The sequence below is a fragment of the Paramisgurnus dabryanus genome, chromosome 4, assembly GCF_030506205.2.
Source record: "Paramisgurnus dabryanus chromosome 4, PD_genome_1.1, whole genome shotgun sequence".
In the NCBI taxonomy this organism is placed as follows: Eukaryota; Metazoa; Chordata; class Actinopteri; order Cypriniformes; family Cobitidae; genus Paramisgurnus; species Paramisgurnus dabryanus.
Window position 1 is genome coordinate 34,520,266 of NC_133340.1, and position 24,138 is coordinate 34,544,403.

Here is a 24,138-nt window from a genome sequence, read left to right on the forward strand (position 1 = left end):
AACCTCTACAGAATTTATTCAAAGTAGGATATTTTCATGATTTATTAAATCAAAATTTGCATTTGTTAAATCAATGCATACTGAGCGTGAACAAACAATATTTATTAAACAATTAATTATTGTGTTTATTGGTATTAAATAACATTAAAAAAGTACAAACAAACTTGAAAGATTGAAATCGTGAATTATATTTCACAGCAGTATTTGTTGTACTGCCTTTACTGTTTAGAATCTAATTTTCTTGAAAAAGTTTTCCTTAACAATAAATAATTGTTTTCGTGGTAAAATGCAAAGTGGAAATTTTTCTTGAAATGTACCTTTAACAGTTATCGATAGAGGAACTACAATAATGACCTTTGGTAATGCCTATGACAGCTGCCTGATATCTATCACAGCAATAAATAGCAGAACTACACTGTGTGTGTGCGTGTTTAGACAAAATGGTTATTTGTTGAACTGTGTGTGTTTGCCTGAGCTTTAGTAATATGTCTTTGATCTCGTGGGGAATCCACCCCTGTCCTCCATCTGCCACCAATCATCACCGATGACACCGTATTGATTGAGAAGACGTTACTATAGTTACAGGCTCCTGGGTGTGATCCGATATATGTTTTATGCAGAATGGGGGGATAGTCTTTGATGAAATATAATTATATTTCTACTTGGACTCTTGGGCAAACACATCAATATAGAAAGAAATATTGTTTTGTATTCATTGCGATACAACAAATAACATCAAGAAACTCACAGATAGCTTTATGTGAGGGAGTCTACTGAACATACAGTAGATATGACACATTTTTGCATAAAAAATTGTTAAGCTTATGTTTTTATAATGAAGTACATTTTTTAAAGGGGTCATATTATGAGATTTTTTTTAAAGATGTAAAATAAGTATTTGGTGTCCCCAGAGTGCGTATGTGAGTTAATGTAAGTTTTAGCTGGAAATACTTCACAGATAATGAATTATAGCACGTTTAAATCGCTACTCTGTACGTCTGATCAAAAGTGTGACATTTATGGGTGTGTCCTTTAAAATGCAAATGAGCAAATGAAATGCAAACACTAATCGCAAAGATCATAGTTTGTTGTAATGGAAACTAAATTTGCTGTCAATAATTTTTTCTTTCTCTCTGGACGTGCCGTGTTTGGATTTATTGTAATTTGCCTTGCTACCTACCTCACAAAACAGACGAAATCTGAACGACCTAAGGTTGATAGAAGCACTACGGACCCAATTATTCATGATTGTGATCAGATGATGTCACAACTGAGGTCACTCACATCTCAAACTAGTCTGCCGCCATCTTGAGAACCTGATTCGCCAAGATAGATATGTCAGTCTATGTGTTTCTGTACTTTGTTTTATATCAAATATTCAATCAACAATCATAAACCTTGCATTATTTGAAAGGTAAAACACTCAAGATTCATGTTCTGAGCTTGTTTTTGCCATCAATATACTGGAGTGAAAAGGATTAAATGAAATGCAGACAGACTGCATATTAATATGAATTAATACTTGCCTATTCTTGCTATATGGTTCTGATCATTTTTGACAAATCCCAAAAACTTCAGCGTTCATTGCAACGTAAGGGCCCACTCTTCGAAATGCATCCCACATTTTAATCCCAAACAACGAAAAAGAGGGAAAATCTCGCAAGATCCTCCTTTGTTTACATGCACGCTTGCGGTTAGTGGGATCAATCATATTTATTTAAATATCCACCGTATCACTAAAAATGCATCTCTTCCTGCTTCGTTAGACTGTTTTTTTCTGTTTTGTCCAATCAGATAAGGCTTGAGAACTTAAAATGTCCTGGAAGCGCACATTGGGTAAGCAAGGTGTCATTTTGCGCACCTTTGTTTTTGACTAGATGAAGCCTAAATGAAGCCAGCATTTACCTATTCAGCAAAGTTTTGATTGATGGGGGTTGTTACAATCATGAAACGATTACAAGGATTCAACTTATGTCAGTAAGTGTACTTACACAAAATTTGGTACATGGATGCCGGCAAGCACAGTGGTTGTATCAGATGGTAAAGCCACAGTATTTTGATGTACAGTATACCATGATACTAAAATTCATGTACTTCACGTCCTCTTGAAAGTATTTACTATTAGTATTTACTATAGCAAACTCTAGTAAAATTCCTTAGTGTAGTACATACAATACAATACAATACAATACAAGTTGCCTTCTGTACACTGTATCAACTTACTATATGTTATACTATAGATTACTGTTCTACATGTAATTCAAGAGTACTATAGTATATTACTATAGTATAGTACACTATACTACAAGAATACCAAGTCCAGATGCTTTTAGCAAAGATAATTGCTGTGATATACCGGTAAAAGTACCACAGTATTACTATCTGATGTCATCACTATAGGTGTCAGTCATGTTTAAAGAGTGTGTTTCCAGTCCCTAAGCTTGGTGTTTCACTCATTTTTATGAGAATTGATAACTTGTGTGTGCAGTGAACTCGGGGTGACTTCATCGCTTCATCGGTTCGCCCTGACGTTCAGTAAGAGAGAGAGATTCCTTTTCTCTCTGATAATACAGAACAAAAGAGCCGTTGTCGGTAGATCTGGATTAGCTTTGTTGCCCTTCTGTATGTGCATAGACGGAGCAAAAGAAAGACAGACTGAAGTGGTATCAAGAGATGAATGCGTCTCAGAAAGCCGCATTACTGTAAGCTTTGTAAACAGCGTTCTTCCTTTTGTCTGCTCTTTTAAGAAAGAGGAAACCATTCGCACCCCCGTACATCAACATACTGTCCCACACACACACATACGCACACACACAACGCACATTCCTGTTGGGCTGACACAGCAGGTTAGTGGATGTATAAACATCACACACAGGGATGAAAAGAGAGATGTAAACGGATGGATCGCTTTGGAAATGCTTTTTTTGTCTCTTTGTTTGGATTTATCATCACATGCTTGCTGCTTTTTTTAAGTGTCAGACTAATTAATAGTACAAGCGTGCACAATCCTTATCCTTATTGTTTTAAAATCAGAATGTTATCTAAACACCCTCATTATCTGGATTTTGGAACCGGAAAATTGGATTTTCCTTGTTCTTTGGAATGGATGCCCAAAAGAGATGTTAGGTGATACGATAAGGCCCAGGTTTATTCTTCTTCCCATGCTTATGGGTAGATAAGTTGGAAACAGCTGAGCAATGCTAAACTTCTTAATAATATTTAAACACCATCTCCAATGTCATTTAAATGCAACTGAGAAAATTAACCTAAAGGGCGAAGTACAGACAACTTTTTAAAGTGTATGGCCCTGTCCCAAATGGAACACTCTGGACTTGTGGAAGTCCACACTTTGACGACATCATTGACGCAAGTCCGCGAGGGCACACCGGAGTTGTATTTTGTGACAGACTTGAGCATCATGCTTGAAATAGTGAACTCCTCCCATCCGGCGTCTGATTGCTCTTTTACAAAGACTTCTGGGTTGGTAAAGTGTGTGAAACCGGCAACAGTGTGGGCTTTGCTGAAGACCGCATCAAAAGTGCAAAGGGGGCGCTGATGAGCATACTTCAAAGCGTAAAAATGACAAATGGGACACCCTACGGACTCTTCGAGTATGCAAGCACGGGCAATTTAAGGCCATGAGACCGAAAGTCTACATGAAGTGCGCCATTTGGGACAGGACCCACCGTGGGGTGTTCTCGCACATTGCGAGTGACGCAATTTTCATCATTAGAAGAGTGCGCGCGTACTGTATGCAAACCAACTGATTTTTTAAAACCCCACGTACATTGTTCTTGTAGGTCGTGCATGCGCCTAAAGGCCAATAAAGTATGTAGCCCAAGATGTATTGCATTTTGTAGCCAATGCGCATGCGTTAAAGGTCTGTGTACATGTACAAGCCCAATGAACTATTCTTTGCAAGGCTGTGCTTTCGACTGTGCACGTTCCTTCGCGTACATGTAAAAACAGACTATATCCTGGGCTTTAAGGTGTTTGTATCAACGTAAATGGAGTCCTGTCTCACACCCACCTGTTACAGACCAATACTACACTCTAAAAAATGGGTTGTTTTAACCCACAGTTGGGTCAGATATGAACCAACCCAACAGTTGGGTTGATTTCAACCAAAATGCTGGGTTGTTTCAACCCATAGTTGGGTAACAACGACCCATCATAGGGTTATTTAAACGGGACATATCATGAAGATCTGACTTTTTTCATGTTTAAGTGCCATAATTGGGTCCCCAGTTCTTCTATCAACTTATAAAATGTGAAAAAGAACAACCCAGTAGTAACTTAGTCTTGGTAAATCATTCTCTCCAAGCATGTGAAAAATAGGTCACTCCCCTTGTGATGTCAGAAGGGGATAATACCGCCCCTTAATCTGCACTATCCAACCACGGCACTGCCATTTAGAGCAGAGATCAACTCATTTGCATTTAAAAGTACACACCCAAAATGACACATTTTTGCTCACATGTACAAAGTGGCAATTTTAACTTGCTATTATAAATTATCTATATGGTATTTTGAGCTAGAACTTCGAATACGCGCTCTGGGGACACCAAAGATTTATTTGACATCTTTAAAAAGCTTTGTGAAATGTCCCCTTTTGTCCCATATTTGACCAAATTTTGTGTTGAAAAAAAGACAAGGATTTTTTTTAAGATTGTAGTAAGAAATATTCCCAAAAGTTTATGCTGGCATTTTTAACCTCTGAAAGAACCTCAGAGCACCTTTTTGTTTTGGTTTAATTTTGTTCAAAATGATGTCACACCTTTTGTTTTTTGTTTCACTTTTGGTTGTGGAAAGAAGATTAGAAACTTAAGGCCTTACAGCCTTAGTCATCATTGTTTTAACTGCATGGACAAAAGGGAAAATGAAAGTAAATGAAGAAAAAAAAGGAGGTTTGACAAACATAAGGATGAGTAAATCATGTTAGGGGTTTTTTTAGTCAACTTTCCCTTTGAAATATGAAAGCCTGCTTACATTTCAACACTTTTTAGCAATATCTTTGTCTGTCTCGATATACAACAGTGTGAAACACTGATATGCATTATAATGTTCCTGTAGCTCAATTGACAGAGCATTGTGTTAGTAATGCAAAAGACTTCGGGGACCGATAGTGTAGTGGCCAGTGCTCCGACATCCGTGCATATAAACCGTTTGGTTCCAAAACGAGAATCTTGTTTTTTGTGCATTCCATTTAATATAAATCAAACTGCATTTGATTTGTTTTGATTTAAGCCTTCATTACAAAAAAATAAAGCTAAGTAGCACAATAAAACAATAAAAACATAATAACTTAATAATACATTTTTTTTGACAATCTTATCTTGTTTTGGAACCAAACTCTTCAGATGCACTTTCGGCGAACCAACTTCGATTCCCGGCTTGTGGTCCTTTGCCGATCCTTTTGCACTGTCTATCAAAAAAGGCAAAATGGCCCCAAAAAAGTAATACAAAGATCTTGGGTTTGTATAACACAAACTAATAGAAAATTTACACCTTGAATGCACTGTAAGTCGCTTAGGATAAAAGCGTCTGTCAAATGCATGAATGTTACTGTCATGTACAGTACTTTGTTAGCCATCCTTAAAGGGACACTCCACTTTTTTTGAAAATTCGCTTATTTTCTAGCTCCCCTGGAGTTAAACATTTGGTTCTTACCGTTTTGGAATCCATTCAGCTGATCTCTGGGTCTCGCACTAGCACTTTTAGCATAGCTTAGCACAATCCATTGAATCTGATTATTCCATTAGCATCGCACCTAAAAAAAAATAACCAAAGAGTTTCGATATTATTTATTTTATTTTCTGCAGTTACATCGTGTACTAAGACCGATGGAAAATTAAAAGTTGCGCTTTTCTAGGCATATATGCCAAGGAACTATACTCTAATCCTGGCGTAATAATCAAGGATTTGCTGCCGTAACATGGCTGCAGCAGGCGCAATGATATTACGCAGCAGGCGAAAATAGTACAGATGTAAAATAAATCTTTGGTTTCCTCAAAGTGCATATGTGTACTTCTAGCTCAAAATATTATATAGATAATTTAATATAGCATGTTAAAATTGCCATTTGGAGGTGTGAGCAAAAATGCGCTGTTTTGGGTGTGTCCTTTTAAAATGCAAATTAGCTGATCTCTCCACTAAATGGCAGTGCCGTGGTTGGATAGTGCAGATAAAGGGACGCTATTATCCCCTTCTGACATCACAAGGGGAACCAGATTTCAATGACTTATTTTTTCACATGCTTGCAGAGAATGGTTTACCAAAACTAAGTTACTGGGTTGATCTTTTTCACATTTTCTAGGTTGATAGAAGCACTGGGGACACAATTATTGCACTTAAACATTGAAAAAGTCAGATTTTCATGATATGTCCCCTTTAACAGATGATTATTGAAGTTTAAAGGTATAGTATGTTGACTTTAGGGTCCGAGAGAATGGAAAATGGCCATATAGTGTAAAACTACATTAGGATTGTTAATGCAATACATTATAAATGGAGCTGAAATACAGTCAAATGCTAGAAAATGTATTAAATAAAAAACATGCCACATAGAGTTTCGCAAAGAACAGATAATGCTCTTTATTTTCAAGTTTACTACCAACGCTGTATAAATCAACGGTGGGATGTTAAGCTCCGTTGTTAAAATCTGTTCTTCTGTCAATCACTGGCCTCTCTTTTGCACATTCTTTGGGCCAAAAGGGTCTCAGTGTCTTTTAACCTTTGACTGACTCTGAAATGGTGTCTCTACCCCTCACATGAACCTTTGGAGTTATAAACAAAAGCTTGACAGGCAAGAAGAGCTACTGGCTGTCTGATCTCTTTCTCCTCTTGTTTCCCCATCAAAGTGAATGTCTTGCTAGTCTATATATTCTGTTTCGCCAAATTTCAACCGAAATTGGAGGTTTATTTGGTCAGTTATTGATTAGGTTGACCTGTTAGGATGTAAGGTCATGTCTCATGATTGTTTGACTGAACAATGGAAGACGGAGTGGGTGGGAAAAGGATTTAAAAACTCCCATTTTTGCAAATTATGACTTTAAGGATGGCCACAATATTAACACACTTTACCCCCCTCACAGCTCTCGCCCTGGCCGACCACCGAAGCGCTCCTACGGGGTCAGTGTTCAAGAAAGCCCCAGAATCCTCCACCACAGAGCAAACAACCTGCTATCACCAACCTTGCTGTCACCCACAGGTAAACCCAACCAGACACACAAGTCTCATTTTTCACCTTGTAATAAATTAAGATGAGCTTTCATTTACTCACTCACAACCCCCTTCAGCGCACATGAGAAGTATGTTTAAATCACTCCCTTCACTGATGTCCTTGTGCACATCTTTCATTTTCTCTCTCTTTCTCTCCATCCCTCTGTTTGGTCATCTTTCATACGTACCTTCTTTTATGGGTGACAGTGATTAATGACACGCACCAGCGGGATCACTCATCCATCTGTTCATCCTTCTCTGTTTCCCCTTTCCTCTCGCTGCTTAAAAGCTTCACACACCCCCGTCATCTCTTCTCAACTGTACTGTATCATATTTGAAGGGGTTGATCTTGAAAATTTGCCATTTGATACAGTGTGTCTTATTTACAGTAACTGGGAGGGACGTGGGTCACTGGGGTCACTTATGAAATTTATGAATATGGTGCCATTTTGCCAGAAAATTTTACTTTTATTGTTATCATCTTAATTGAAATGGTTACTAAATTAATTAAATCGCAATTCATCATATCTGTACAGGTTTGGGTTTTTTTCCGTAAAGGGGACATTTCACAAGACTTTTTTAAGATGTCAAATAAATCTTTGGTGTCCCCACAGTACATATGTGAAGTCCTAACTCAAAATACCCCACAGATATTTTATAATTAGTGCTGGGAAAAGATTAATCACGATTAATCGCATACAAAATAAAAGTTTTTTTTGCATAATATATGTGTGTGTGCTGTGTGTAATTATTATGTATATTTAAACACACTCACATACATATATATACATTTCAGAAAATGTATATATCTTTTTTATTTATATACAATATAGAATATATAAAATACAAATAAAAATATAAATAAAATACATACAATGAATATGTGTGTATTTATATATACATAATAATTACAAACAGCACACACTTATATATTATGCTAAAAATCACTTTTATTTTGTATGCAATTAATCTTTGCCCAGCACTATTTATAATAGCATGTTAAAATTGGCACTTTGTACGTGTGAGCAAAAATTTGCCGCTTTGGGTGTGTCCTTTAATATGCAAATGAGCTGATCTCTGCACTACATGGCAGTGGGGTGGTTGGATAGTGCATATTAAGGGGCGGTATTACCCCCTTATGACATCACAAGGAGAGCCAAATTTCCATGAACTATTTTTTCACGTGCATGTAGAGAATGGTCTACCAAAACAAAGTTACAATGTTGACCTTTTTCACATTTTCTAGGTTGATAAAAGCACTGGGGACCCAATTATCGCACTTAAACATACAAAAAGCTAGATTTTCATGATATGTCCCCTTTAACAGAGTTGAACTGCAGAGTATATTTGAACAATGTGATCAACCATCTTTATGATCTCATAAATATAATCTCAGAATAACCAAAACATTGTTTTTAAAAAGATATTGGCACAGCATAAAAGTGTTGAACAGAAACTACAAATTTTCTTTTTTTTTTCATTCATGCATGTTATGTGCATTTGCACATACTCATGGTGGGCAATCGATTTAATATATAATATTTTCTATAATCGCATAATATATCATTAAAGTTGAAAATCCATGTCATGGTGAGACATATGGCACATAGTTCCATTTTATCCTATGTTTGTTCCCCTCATATTTTGGGTATAGTTATTTGAGTATACCGTTCTTCATGTAAGTTTTTTAAAATGTGTGAGCATGTTCATGTACATTAATGGCATTCTCGTCACACACCAACACAAAGTTGTGGGGTCACCATGGAGGATGCGTTAGACTGTGCAGCGATACTCTGCCGTGTTTCAGCAGTTACCGTGGAGATGTCACTTAGAGTCTTGGCATCGCCAAGTGCCAGATGTCAGAACTCATTAGGAATGAGAGTGGAGCAGTTTGCTTTGATTTGCCGAGTACTCAGTCATTGTTTAGGGCTCTGACAGTTGGGTTCGAAAAAAGGTGTTGGCACCATTTGAGTAATTCAGTGATTATATTCTGACTGCAGAATGCAACAGGCCAGCAAAACCAGGGGGGACTTCAACAAGCTTTGTATTTTGCTAAATAAAACTTTAATATCTCACTTGGTTTTAGAAATGACATTGAATTCTAGGTTGGTAAAATATTATTGGATTGGATTAATTTAAAAAATTACTTCAGTTGACCCTTCACAAAAAACCGCCCCCTTGCTATGTCCTGAAAGCTACGGCATCAGCCATGGTGCTCTCAGCGTCAATTTGTGCACTCCCTAAGGGAAAAATACTGATTAAAGGAACAGTATGTAGGATTGTGGCCAAAACTGGTATTGCAATCACAAAATGTGTGGCTAAAACTGGTACTGCAATCACACAGCTGGTGGCCAATATACCAAACGACAACATAAACATCAGTTGAGGGCTGCAACTCCACTGTTTAAATGACAATATCCTGGCCGGACTGCTGTTGTCAGTGATATAAGTATTTGAAATTAAAATGATTTCTTAATGTCTAGTGATATTTCAGGGCCATTTAATGATTAATTGATATAAATTTCTTACATACTGTTCCTTTAATTACAAAATATTCATTTTTATGATATTATGATAAAAGAGACGCTCGCGTTTGCCAGATACTCGCATTATCTCAAGCGTAATCAGAGTTTACTGTTAAGGGAGTGCTTGCGTGTTTTTTGTGAACGTGAGCGTCTCTCTTATCATAAACGGTTTTGACGGGTGTGCAGCAGGCACTTATTTTGACAAAACACGTGATGCACATGGTTTACATGACGCAACAAACACATATTTTTAATTTGCGCCCCTTGGAAGAACAGTCACGAGTCACCACTGCTACTCTGTGGATTGAATGTCAGACAAAATGGCAAATAGTGTTTGTAACGCATAATTTTCAGTGTTATGATTGGTCAGACCATAATTTTCAGTGTTATGATTGGTCAGACTTTCGCGAAAGGGTCATTTGCTTGCACCTAAAACATAGATTTTTTCTATGTAAATTTTCTCTCTTTATGTGAAAAATGTAAATTGATAAATCTTAAATTTTTAGGGATTACCAATTGAAATATTTTTTTTTGCATATAAAGTGACAACATTTAAGTTGGTAAATTGAAGTGAGTTTGATTTATGAAGGGATACATGTACACAAAAACATACAGCATATAGCTTGAATGTACTGTTAGTCGCAATAAATAAAATCATCTGCCAAGTGCGTAAATGTAAAAGTCTCATGCTTCCCAGTTTTTTTCTCGAGTAAAATACCCTTATCTCACATTTCAGTTCAGAAGACATTTGAAGAATGTCTCAAACTGTGCGTAGGTTTTGTCTGCAATTAAAACGTCAACAACTGTGTCATTTGTTTAAAAGGATTTTCTCATGAGACAAAGCTGAAATGTAAATGAAAACTTCATGGAATCCTTAGTTGTGTATCAGAGCTATGGAAGAGCAATAAAAATTTCTTCTGGGATCTGAGCAGATCGTTCTGTGTTATATGACCAAGGACATTGATATTGCTTCTCGCAGTATGAAAGCTTAGTGAAGTGTAATTTGATTGACTGGGACATTCATCTTAAAACTTTCTAATCTGGTTCTTAATCTGCAGCTGCTGTGAATCCATGGTAACATTACTGGCCTTGTTGGCATGTTTTTGAATTTTTGGAATTGTTTATCACATGACAGACAGCAGGGGGTGGAGCCAAATGAATGACAGATGAATGGAGAAAATATTAGACTTCCAAGTGATGGGTTCCATATCATGAATATACCACAACTGTTGACCAATCACCATCTTTTATGAAGTACTATAAAAGACTACTATATATAAAATAGTTCTATATTCCAAACATTTCCAAAGCATTTGATAGCTTTGTGTGAGGAAAATAAGGAAATATAAAGTCCCCATGATATAAAAATCTTTTTTTGCTTTAGTTTGAATATGTGTTGGCCTTAATTATATCTATAAACTGGTGTGCACCTAAACATTGAGAAAGATTAGGCAGTCAAAATTTGCGGTTTCTCACTTCTTCCAGTACAGATTTTTTATGACGTCATTTTGCACTTAAAGGGGTAGTTCACCCCAAAATAAAAATGTTATCATAAAGCAATTACCCCTGTGTTGTTCCAAACTATTTATTCGTTTTTAATTTGTAAGGTAAAGTAAATACTATTACACTGTAAAAAAAAAAAAATCCGTAGTGCAGCTGGGTTGCCGGTAATTTACCGTAGATTTAAATTTATGTTATTTACTGGCAAGAGTTTGTTCAAAGTTAAATAAATTTTAAATATTAAAAAGTCTTTATCTTTACAGAATAAAACTACACAATAACAGCCTCATGCAAAGCATTCTGGGAACCAGAAATCATCATCAACCTTTTTTTGTTTTTTGCTTCAGATTTTGTTTTCCAGAACGTTTTTCTTGATGCTGTTTTTTTAGTTTTACTCTGTAAAGACAAAGACTTGTAAATGTTAAATGTTCATTTAACTTTGAACAAAATGTTGCCAGTAAATAACATAAATTTAAATCTACGGTAAATTACCGGCAACCCAGCTGCAATTTCTACGGATTTTTTTTACAGTGTAGGTATTTTAACTCTTTCCCCACCAGCATTTTTTTTTAAGTTGCCAACTACAGAATTTTTTATGATTTTCACAAAAAATTTTATGCCTTTCAGAAAATGTTCTCCTTTAAATATATAAACATAAAATATATCAGATTTAAACACATCAGACCCTCTGTGTTTAAACTAGGGGTGCACTGATAAATGCCGATATACACTAATAATACGTGACCGATAACTATTCTGAATCGCACAGCCGATATTATGCACAGCTATGTCATGTACTACGGCTATTGATCAGTAAGTCCTTATCGATCTGAAATCACTGTTAGTTTGAGTCTTTTATAACATGCATCTGAAAAAGCAACATTCGTCAAACATAATCATTATAAATGTTCTTTATTATCATGAAAATACCTAAAAAGGTTTGAAGAACATCAATATAAATATATCCTTAAGCCATTTCCTGGAGCTGTGTGTCATAGCTGCGTGTGTATGGTTCTTCATCTACAGCGCAAATTGAGTTTCTGCACGAGAGCGCCCTCTGGCTTTTGGATGTACTGGCATTTCACCGTAATTCATTGCGCATAGCAAGCATCATCGGCCGATATATTGGTGCACCCCTAGTTTAAACAAAAACAACAGTTTAATCCTTTCTCCATTTGTTCTCTTTTTATCACCTCTTAAGTATGGGTAAATGTGTATATATACATTTTTTTTTCAAAATAAAATACCAAATTGTGAGCAAAAAGCTGAGATAATTGCATTTTTTTAAAGGACTTTTGTTAGAGATCAGATTCAAAGCGATGATCGAAACATACACAGAGTTTTTACTGTTTTTGGATCCATGGATGTTTTGGTGTTTTATAAGTTGGGTAAGACTGCCACCTAGTGTATAATGGCGAAAATATGGATTGCCATAAAAACTCCTCATTGGCGGAGAAGCGTTTTTTCTTAATTGTCAACTTGTCAATTATCCTGGTTTTTTTTTGGGTGAACCCTTTTTTTACAACATTTCTTTGTGAGTTGTATGTAACAAGAACCAAAACCGTACCATAACAGGCATAATTTTCTGCATCGTTTTGAACACAACAGAAAACTTGAAAAAATAAATGAATGGCACTATATTTTTCTAGTTATATTGATTTCATGTAGCTAAGCTTTGTTTCTGCGTTTCTGGTGTGCCTTCAAAGAATTTTCCCTTCAGGACAATATCACGAACAAGCGGTTTCTCGCTTGCGTAACTCGAGTCTCTGTGGATTACCTTTCCCAGATGCCCAGAACAAAGTTTGTGTAACAGCAGTTTACCATGGACTACTTTAGAGCCCTTCAGCATTCACAGAGATGTTAAAGCCATGATTAGCCAAGTAATGTTCTCTTCAGGGAACCTGCCCAGTTTTTGTGTGTTAATGGTGCATTATATTTTCTCATTCTCTGTGGTTTAGCAGAAGAGCATTGCAGGTGTACAAGAGATTGTGATCTTGTTTTGAAATTGAGATTTATACATCCTCTGAAAGCTGAATAAGCTTCTATTGATGTATGGTTTCTGAGGAAAGGACATTATTTGGCCAATATACAACTATTTGAAAATCTGGAATCTGGGTGCAAAAAATCTAAATATTGAGAAAATTGCATTTAAAGTTGTCCTAAAGAAGTCCTTAGCAACCTATAATACTATGATTAATACTTTTTTATACATTTACGGTAGGAAATTTACAAAATATCTTCATGAAACATGATCTTTATTTTTATTTTGGCATAAAATAAAATCAACAATTTTGCCCAAACAATGTATTATTGGCTATTGCAACAAATATACCTGTGCAACCTATGACCACGGTCACATATTTATGCTCCTGCTTACTTTGTAAAGCATTGCATTAACAACTCACAGGTCATGGGTTTTATCCCCAGGCAACACACATAATGATAAAATATATTGCTTAAACGTACTGTAGGTGTATTCAAATGCATAACCATCAAAATATTTTAAACCGATTGGCATTTGTATACTGCTTTTCACTCTGTAAATGTAGAGTAATGTACATGCATGTAACAGGCCAAAGGAAATCTCAAGAGTTGCAGAGTTGAGGATCCATCTTATTTTTGAACACTGAATTAAGTGACACATTTCCTTTTTTTGGTGATTGCGTAGATTATGGTCAAAACGAATGTTTTGTAGAGATTTACTGTGTTTGTACCAGCTATTATTGGCAACCCATAACTGCACAAATAATGTCGGCCTTTCTGGATTTTAAAATAAACATTAACTACTGTAGATCAAAAAGTCAAAAGGAAGGTGGATAAGAGAGAACAATTTTAACATCAATCACTGGTATTGATTACCTACTTAGTCTGTCACTAATCAATCATTTTATTTATTTATTCTTTTTTTTTACTATTTTTGTTGTTGTCCAGAGTAACCAATGACAGAGCTGTTAGCCTGGCTACTGTAAATGTGCTGGCAGTGGGAGGAGTTTAATGTGATTGATTGGCAGATGGTTATTTCTTGGACCACTTCCATGATGTGCTTGTATAAATAATACAGTTCACCTAACAGAGAGCTAATTCAGGTTCCTTATCTCACCGCAACCCTCCCGTTGTTCTGCATAAACCATGTCGATGACAACAATATACTATCTACTGAGGAATTTATTGCTGTCACATCTCTTAGCAGCATGTAACTAGTATATTAATAACTTGAAACCAAAAATTACAGGCCAGATGGAGTTTGCTCTTTCATAAGAGAATTAACTCTTTAGTTATGCTATCTTTAAGTGAACTTTACAATGCTTAGATTACTATTGTTAAAGGAATATTCCATTTTCTTAAAAGAAAAATCCAGATAATTTACTCACCACCATGTCATCCAAAACGTTGATGTCTTTCTTTGTTCAGTCGAGAAGAAATTATGTTTTTTGAGGAAAACATTGCAGGATTTTTCTCATTTTAATGGACTGTAATAGAGCCCAACATTTAATACTTAACTCAACACTTAACAGTTTTTTTCAACAGAGTTTCAAAGGTCTATAAACGATCCCAAACGAGGCATAAGGGTCTTATCTAGCGAAACGATTGTCATTTTTGACAAGAAAAATAAAAAATATGATCTTTTAAACCACAACTTTTCGTCTAGGTCTGATCCAGCGCAACCTAACGTAAATGCGTAGTGACGTAGGGAGGTTACGTGTTACATAAAACGCTAATTTGTGGACCATTGTAAACAATAAACTGACACAAAGACATTAATTAGTATCAGTTGACATACAACAACGTAGGAACGGTCCTCTTTCAACACATTTGTAAACACTGGGGCGGAGTTTCGCGTTCGTCTTCTGTGACCTCTTGACATCATGACGTATTGCGTAGGGTCACATCACGCATCACAACCTGATCTAGACGAGAAGTTGTGGTTTAAAAGTGGATATTTTTTATTTTTCTTATCAAAAATGACAATCGTTTTGCTAGATAAGACCCTTATGCCCTCTTTGGGATCGTTTAGAGTCCTTTGAAACTCCGTTAAAAAAAACTGTTAAGTGTTGAGTTAAGTTTTAAATGTTGGGCTCTATTAAAGTCCATTAAAATGAGAAAAATCCTGCAATGTTTTCCTCAAAAAACATAATTTCTTCTCGACTGAACAAAGAAAGACATCAACGTTTTGGATGACATGGTGGTGAGTAAATTATCTGGATTTTTTTAAGAAAATGGAATTTTCCTTTAATATTAGAAATTCAATACATTATTTTATTACTTAACTAAATACCTATAAGATACAAAAGAGTAACATTTAGGCATGGGCTACAGGAACAATGGTAACAGTAATATATTATATACAAAAATACATAAAAATTCTCCCTAGCTCAATTCTGACATTTAACAAAGGCAAAAAAAATATGTTACTATTTATTAATCTAAAAAAAGAAAAAGTTTATTCCGATTTAAAGCAACACTATGTAGTTTTCATGTAGAAATTACTTACAGCTCCCCCATGTGGTTGAAAAGCGCAACAGTGCCTGGTATCAGACACTCTTTTGCAGGCAGGGGGAGGGGCGGGGCTGTGTTTCCTACCCTCCACCGCCACTTTCAGAGTGTGCTTGTAGCAGCTAGGAGGCTGCTCAGGTTGCAGCAACAGTACAGTTTGTCCAGTTAAAAGTTGTTCTATCACTGAAATAATTTTAGAGACATTATTTAAAGGTAAAAAAACTACATAGTGTTGCTTTAATGTATGACAGTAAAGAAATAAAATTTTTTGTGTTTTTTTCTGAAGTGTATGTAAATATCTGGTTTCAACTGTTACTGTAATATTAATATGACTAGCATAGCACAAATAAATTCACTGTAAAATTATATCATATCAACATATATTTGAATGTAGCTTAACAAATTAACTGTTTAATTGTTTTTCTAAGCAATGTCAACTTATAATGACTTACTGACTTGCATAATTAAGTGGTTATTATAAAAAAAAACTTATTGCACAAAATCTGAAAACAGGAGACATCAGCATTTGAATATTATGAAGATCATATTATAAAAAACAGTATTTACAGTGTATGCATAGTTGTGTGTATGATTAATTTGGCTTGCGTGTATAGCAGGTTTGACGACGGCAGCGATGGCTGAAGCTTTGAAAATCCAGAAGATAAAGATGATGATGGATCTACACAAGAACCACAACGGCTCTGAATTCGATTCGGATGAACGGAGCGCTAATACAGGTATATTTTGCATTTCATTTGCATACTGCATGTGCAAATGTGTGTGTGTGTGTGTGTGTGTGTGTTTGTGTGTTACGTGGGCCCATCTGGGTATTTGCTCGTGTTTGTGTATGTTTGTGTTTCTTTAAGAAGCTTGTTTAAAGTGCAATCTGTAGATGTGCTAGCTAGACAGATGGCCTCGCAATAATAACCTGGGCCTTCTGGGTGAGATGAGCCCCATCACTGAGCTCGCTCAGGGGGCCCATGTCACAGGGCTATGCTTGGTTTACAGAGACTAATGGTGACATTAATGACTGCTGCCTGACTGTGCATTTAGAGAAGACCAACAACAGACAGGAGAGCAGTTAATTGTACACCAGCAGTCTCGGAGATGAAAAAAAAAACATTGGTGGAACGGCACACGCGTGTGTGCGTGCAAGAAAGCCAAGGAAAAATTGCAGGTTTTTTTACATTTTGTGAACATAGTTCTTGTATTTTTTGTTTGTTAAGAGAGCGAAAAAATATGGATGATCATTAAAACTTTGTTAAAACAACAAGCTAAAGGTGTCCTAAGACTTCTGCACAAAACTGTGTATATATACCATATGCATGAGGTGCTATTCATGCTCATGCTAGACACCATAATTCATGACAGGCCCCATTATTCAATCCTGGATCTTCACACGCTTTAGCAGCCACACACTAATTCAGGCTAAAACTAACACAGATAACATCGACATCAAAGGCCACTTTCTCGAGTGTTTGGCGTTCCTGTTGAGAACAGCTGCGGATGAATGAAACCGACGAGAGAATTTGGGGGAGGAAAAAAGACCTTCATCAGAAAGATGGAACACAGTCAAAGAACATCAGCATCAAAGATGACATCAGAAGAGAGGAAAGAGACAATGAGATACGCTTTTTCCTCACGCGTTGACAAGTTGAACGAAACATTCCATGCATTATTTAACAAGATGGCCGAAAGCTGTCATACGGGTGATTGGCTGCGTTAACAGAAACAGGTGTGCGATGTGTGTACGGGTACGGGTGTATGGTAGCACATGGATGCTTGTTTTCACGTCTGCATGTGCTTAGCGGGGAAGTCATGTATAGTTTAACACACACACATTTTGTATTTGCCTCACTTTCTCTCTGTGAGCATATGGTCCACACGCTTTCTCTCTCATTTTATCTGTTTGAAGTCGCCCTCATCTTTTAGATTACTGTCACTGCTGTTTAAATCAGTAGCTACTAGGAAAGCAAACATTGGTCTTGATATACTATAGTGACCTTCAGGCACAAGTAAAAATGCTTCTCTTTTGTGTTTACAAATGATATGAAGAGCTTAATTTAATTTAAAGGTTGAATTAAAAATGTACACAAATTTCATATTTGTTAGGAACCCATACTAGATTTTTACATGTTCTGAAGTTAACTGGCCTCATTTATTAATCCAACATAGAAAAAAGTCCAGATCCGTGTGCAAAATCATATTATAAAACGGGCAGTTCTGGTTCTTCATTCTGATTGGTTGAAACGCGTTCTAAGCCGTGATAAAATACACCGGTAACCTCACGGTTCAGACCACATTACATAAGTATCACTGCGCCACTGTTGCTGCGTACTGATTTATGAAAATAAATCTTTAATCATATTTTTAATTTGTCTACAATTGCACAATTAATGCCGATATCCAGATAACTGTCAATAAATATTGTTGAGTCATCTCATCGATAAAGAGAAAACGTTGTCTGAGGAGTTTATAAGTCAAGTTCATACGTCCGGTATTATCCACTGGGTGGCGATATTACCCAACTTAAACACTGACGCATTCACTCAACACTGAAAACACAGCGTGTAAGTTTTGATGACTTTGAATCTGATCTCTTACTAAAGTTCTTCACAAAAATGGAATTATCTCCGCTTTTAGCTGAAAATTTGAGAGGTGATAAGAGAACAAATGAAGGTAGGATGAAAAGTTTTTTTTGTTTGTTTTTGTTTGAAAGCGGATGGTCTGTTCTTTCATTTGATATTTTATGTTTATTTAAAGAAGATAATTTTTCTGCAAGGCATTAAACTAAAACTTGGGGGCAGCTTAAAAAAAACCCGCTGACGGAGAAAGAGTTCAGCATGCTTCCAAGCAAATTTGATCATCACTTCAACAGTTGCACAATATCAATGCATATAAATTAGATTAATGTTGATTTATAAAATAAACACCACAGTCTTAAATCATATTTTCATTGTGTCTTTGCTGCATCTCTGTTGGTTGTGAACTCTGTTTCAGTCACACTTAATTCTGAGGAACTACTTTGTTTGGCGGAAGAGTAATATTTGTATTAATGTAATTACAACTTATATGTGTTTTATTTTATAAAATCCCTCTAACGTTATGCATAAAGTAACCGTTTTATAAACGCAATAAACCCCCTCGAAGCAGTGGGGTTACAGTGCATTTTATAACAGCTAAGGGGGTTTTAGCTAACAACGCCCCTTAGCTGTTAGAAAATGCACTGGTAACCCACTGCTTCTTGGGGTTTATTGCTTTATTTCGACACTATTCATGCGGGGCTGCTGCCACACCAGCAAGCAGGCTCCTGATTGGTTAACGCGGCCCGAAAACCCGCCAAAGTTCAAATTTTACAACTTTGGTGTCAGGCGCAAATTCATGTCAAATGCAAAAAGCATTAAAAGCAACATTCACACGTACCGCTCATTTATCGGCAGACGCTCAATTCGTACCATTCGCACAAACTAGACGCGCAAATGAGGTGGAATCGCGTCTACCTCCAGACGCGCGTCAACATTCTTCACATTGACTTAACATTGAAATCACTTGCGCTTGACGCCTCTACCGCGTCTGGTGTAAACGCAGCATAAAACCTCCATTCATCTTCGGAACACAGTTTAAGATCGTTTTAGATTAAGTCCGATTTGGTCCGAGCTTGTTGACCCTTCATTGAAAATCTTCATACGGTATAGTGTCCATGTCCAGAAAGGTAATAAAACATCATTAAAGTAGTCCATGTGACATCAGTGGGTCAGTTAGAATGTGTTGAAGCATCGAAAATACATTGTGGTCTAATAATAACAAAAATTACAACTTTTCTCAGGATTGTCTTCTCTCCCACGTCTATTTGCAAAGCGCATGTGCGAGACTAAAGTCACATGACTGCAGTGACGTGTACGACTCGCCTGATGTGTTATCTGGTGTGCCCCAGCTGTTTTTTTGTTTGTTTTTTGTGCGCCCGGGCTTTGTTTACAGTCTGAGGGAGTAGCTGTATGTTTTTTTTTTTTTAAACTTCGCAAACATGTCTGAGGATAACACGTCAGCAGTATCGTAGGCTTGCCGTGCTTCAGCCTCTCACCGGTTAGATCACTTGCCCACCGCGACACCGTCTTTCACCGTCGTTTTGATATTTTCGTGTAATTTAATCATTTAGTTTCATTAGAGAGAGCAAACACTTACAACTGAATGTGTCTGCTGCCTGAATTCAGCGGAGCTGAACGTGCATCACGTCACAGAGCAGCCGGTGTCAGATTTCATTTATTTCTGTCAGTGTGCGAGGCGAGCTGACCGAGCAGACGATTGGAGAAGCCGCGTGCTTACTCGTTTTTGGTATAATATACATATATGATGTTTAATATAAGCGAGATCGTTTTGTTGTTGTGTTTTTCATCAAGAAAAATAATAAACCCATCATTCAATCAGCGCTTTATGGAGAAGTAGCTGGTTGCTCTGCTTGGGACTGGTGGGTTCTGTGAGAATTACCTGCGCACATTGACTCACTCAAGCACTTAATTAAACCAGCTGTTGCACTCGCCTTGCACGCAAATTCATAGGCGATTTAACGCAGCGTAAGCAAGCACTGCATTTAAACAGTTGCGTAATTCAAAAGTGAAAGTAAAATGTGCACGTCTGCATGCGCATTTATAAGCCCCTCCCACCCGGTGATACCGGAATCACCGTGTTTGTGACCCGCCGATTAACCGGTGGGAAAATTCTGTCACCGCGGCAACCCTACAGTGTCGTACGTCATCCGCATCACTGCAGGCACGTGAATTTAGTCTCGCTTAGCTTCTCTATGTGTTTCAAAGCGAGGGATGAGCCGTGGACTGAGCCGTTGGGTGCAATTTGAAACCTCACCACTAGATGCCGCTAAAATGTACACACTGCAACTTTAAAATGTATAACTATAAAATATAGTTGAAATTAGTCAACTTCAAGTTTTTGCAACTCATCTCTTGTCAAGATAAATAATAGTAAGTGGAAATGACTTCTGAGTTAAAGGTATTGCGGAGGATTTTCTTTTTCCGGGTGGATCATCAAGACTATTGGTCCTCCTAGTTGTCAATCAGGAGTGTTGCGCAATTGCATTTTTTTAAAAGTGGAGAAGGCGGTTCTTTTCTAAAATTCGAGAAAATCCTCCGCTACACCTTTAATTAAAATAAAATTAAAGTTTTTTTGCAGTGTGTAGTTAAAATTAACATTTACAGTACAAACAGCTCTCTACCTTAGGTTAGAAAGCTTCACATGTCTTTCAGCTTGTCTGTCAGATTTCTCACATGAGAAAAACTTTCTGTTGTCTATGTTAATGAGTTATAGTCACCTGACAATATTTCAGTTTTTGCATAAATTATTAGTTCAACACTTGCTTGACATCATTAACACGTCTGTATTGTGGAAAAATAGAGGTGCGACAATACCTTGTTTTGCAATACAATGTTGTCAGGAAACAGTGGTGAAGTAAATTTCCTCAGCGATGCATCATACTGTGGTGTGAAATGTACATTTGATACTTATTATTTATATTTTGATTATATTATACACTATTTTGTTTTTTCATGTGAATGAGCGGGTAAAATGTTTTTTAACATCTTTTTGTAACAAATTCTCAACACTAAAGCATGTCAAAACATTTCCAGGGCCCCCTAAACACTCTCAGACCCCAGAGGGTTAAAGCTACAATCCGTAATGTATGAAGCTATATCGCCATCTCTGTTTGAAACCAAAAATTGCAGGTTACTTTATGTCAAACTGACATTTCACACAAAATTGAAGTCAGATTTCCCACGAAAACAGCTCAAATATGAATCATTATTATACACTTACTGTTTCTTTATGGGGAAAAGGAAAGACGCTAGTTGTGTTTCCATTAAAGATTTGCGCAAAACTTTAGTGTTATTTTCAAAAATATCGACAAAAAACTATTGCAAAATGACAGCGTTTTCATGAACTGATGTTATGCGACTAAAACATAATTTTGTTGTGTCACAATAAGTAATTCGAAAAACCAGTGTGACGGGTATGTTTGACTTTATACAGCGCCGCACAGACTGAGAAATTGACTACCAAATCACTTTTGCTGTATTTTAATGTCATGCGCATATTGGTTCAATATATTTCTTTTTCGAATTGCCTGAAAAACCACCTTACCCAAGTGTAAAACTTTTTAGCAATAAATGGGAGTTTATGAAGAATTGCTGTGTTTCCATTGGGCGCGTTTTCAATCTGCGCAATTTGAAGGTAAATGGAAATACAGCTTTGAACACTGATTGTTAGGTATTTGCTCAAGTCAATTTAGTTTATTTTTAACCAAATAAAAGTTATGGATTGCATAAAAAGTTATACTGTTGGTATTCTGGTCTTTAAATGTGCTTGGTTTAATGTAAGTGACAACAATAGCACCAGCACTGTGTACTAATGTAAGCGTAGTCAATTTAAATTTCACGTTGACAGTTCACGGGATAACCTGCCATCGGTTTCTCCTACACAGGCTCGTTTCAAAGATGTCAGTAATCTAAAACAAGGCCGTTAACAACATCCATCAAAATCTGAATGCCGTATCTATTTGAGGACCTGACGCTGGAGAATATACGTGCGGCGGCGCGTGTGTTTGCGTACTCGTGTGTATGTTTGTGTTTGTTTAAGCGTGTTTCGCAGCACAGCTGCGTCTCTTGTTGTTTCTGATTGCTCCTGCTTTTCGACCTCTCATCCATCTTCATCTGCCTGATTACCGTGAATTAGCACCCTCTCACTTACGGTAGAGCCCCAGTCCCAGAAGATATATGAGTGTGTGTGTGTGTGTGTTGACACAGTCTTGATTTCCACAGACGTGCAGATCAGTGCACAGATGGCTGCTCCATTGTATAGTTTCATGTCGTGGTAAAGGGTCCGGGCTGCTAAGGTAGTGTTGTAATGTAACTCTTGTGTTTCGCAGTAATGAGGGAGCTTATTGTTTTTAATCAAGCTATTTTTGTCCGGTGTGAAGACCTTATTGGCTGGAGCATGCGAAAGTCTTCAGGGGACTGACTTTATTCTGGGTTATCATTGATTCCTTCACCACAATCTGCCACCTAAACGCCATCTGCTCGCAGTGGCACTGACATGCATGCAAATGATAGATTATATCAGCCTATTGTGGCTGCTGCTTTTTGGTCAGTTTGCTTGTTTTCCTAACATTTCTCAATGTAAAATGTCTTCACTGCACTGTACTCTACTGTATGATATAAATATTAAAATATAATATAAAAATATATAACATTATGGGGCATTTTTCCAGACAGTGCTTATCTAATCCCAGACTAAAATGCATGTTTAAGCTGCTTTATAAACACCTTATACTGACATATCTTAACACACTGTATATAAGTGTAAATTTTTTGTTTCAAAATGCACACCAGTATTGTTTTTTGTAAGGTATGTTTGTAAAAACTACTTAAATGTCCAACTAAGGACTATTTCTGGATTAATCTAAACCCTGTCCAGGAAACCAGCCTATTAATGTAAAATTACAGAAAAAAAGTCACTTTTTGTATAATGGAAAAAAAAATTATTTATTGTGCCTGTTATTTTACGGTATTTTTCCGGCACCCCAGCTGCCGGGAATTTTACAATTTTTTATACTGGCCTAGTCGGGCCAGTGGTTCAGGTTTTTACTTGCCCTGCCAAAATTTTCACTGGCCCCAATAAAAAAAATGTCAGTGTCGCATATTTAAAAATAATAATTCAAACGTCAACTATAATTGTATACATATACAACAGACAATGTTCCAACGAATAAAGGCTCCCAACTTTTCTGCTTTACCTGTAAACTGACAGCAAACTGTTCAAAATATTTAATTGTTTCTTTCGTCGTATTTTACCTAAGTAAACGTCTGCTTGTTTACAAGATGTTGAATAATATACATCGATGAAATATATATTTTAGTGACTGAGTGTGAAGCACTGGCCCGATCGGGCAAATGAGCTTTAACCTATGCTGGGTTGTTTTAACACATTTTTGGGTCAAATATAAACATATTCTGGGTTGATTTAAAGGGGCCATGGCATGAAAATCTGACTTTTTCCATGTTTAAGTGCTATGATTGGGTCCCCAGTGCTTCTAACAACCTAGAAAATGTGAAAAAGATAATCCCAGTAACTTCGGTTTTCTTAAACTTTCTCTACAAGCACATAAAAAATAGGTGGTTGAAATTTGGCTCTCTTTATGATGTCATAAGGAGCTCTTATTATAATAATACCACCCCTTAATCTGCACTATCCAACCACAGCACTGCCATTTAGTGCAGAGAGAAAGAGAAAATAATTTACAGCACAAATTAGTTTCAATTTCATTAAACCACCATCATTGTGATCAGTGTTTGCACTTCATCCGCTCATTTGCATTTTAAAGGACACACCC

At 36.6% G+C, this 24,138-nt stretch overlaps 1 protein-coding gene across 6 annotated transcripts in view; it reads left to right on the forward strand.

Annotated features, from left to right (window-relative positions):
* Nucleotides 1-24,138, forward strand: part of dachb (dachshund b) — a 50,313-nt gene that overhangs the window by 11,835 nt on the left and 14,340 nt on the right. For 3 of the 6 annotated variants that reach the window (XM_073814390.1, XM_065254331.2, XM_065254332.2), the window contains exons 2-3: nt 7,095-7,210; nt 16,355-16,477. In XM_073814390.1, the coding sequence (XP_073670491.1) occupies nt 7,095-7,210; nt 16,355-16,477 (239 nt within the window). The remainder of the gene's footprint in view (nt 1-7,094; nt 7,211-16,354; nt 16,478-24,138) is intronic. The other 3 variants (XM_065254333.2, XM_065254336.2, XM_073814391.1) reach the window with 2 other exon arrangements.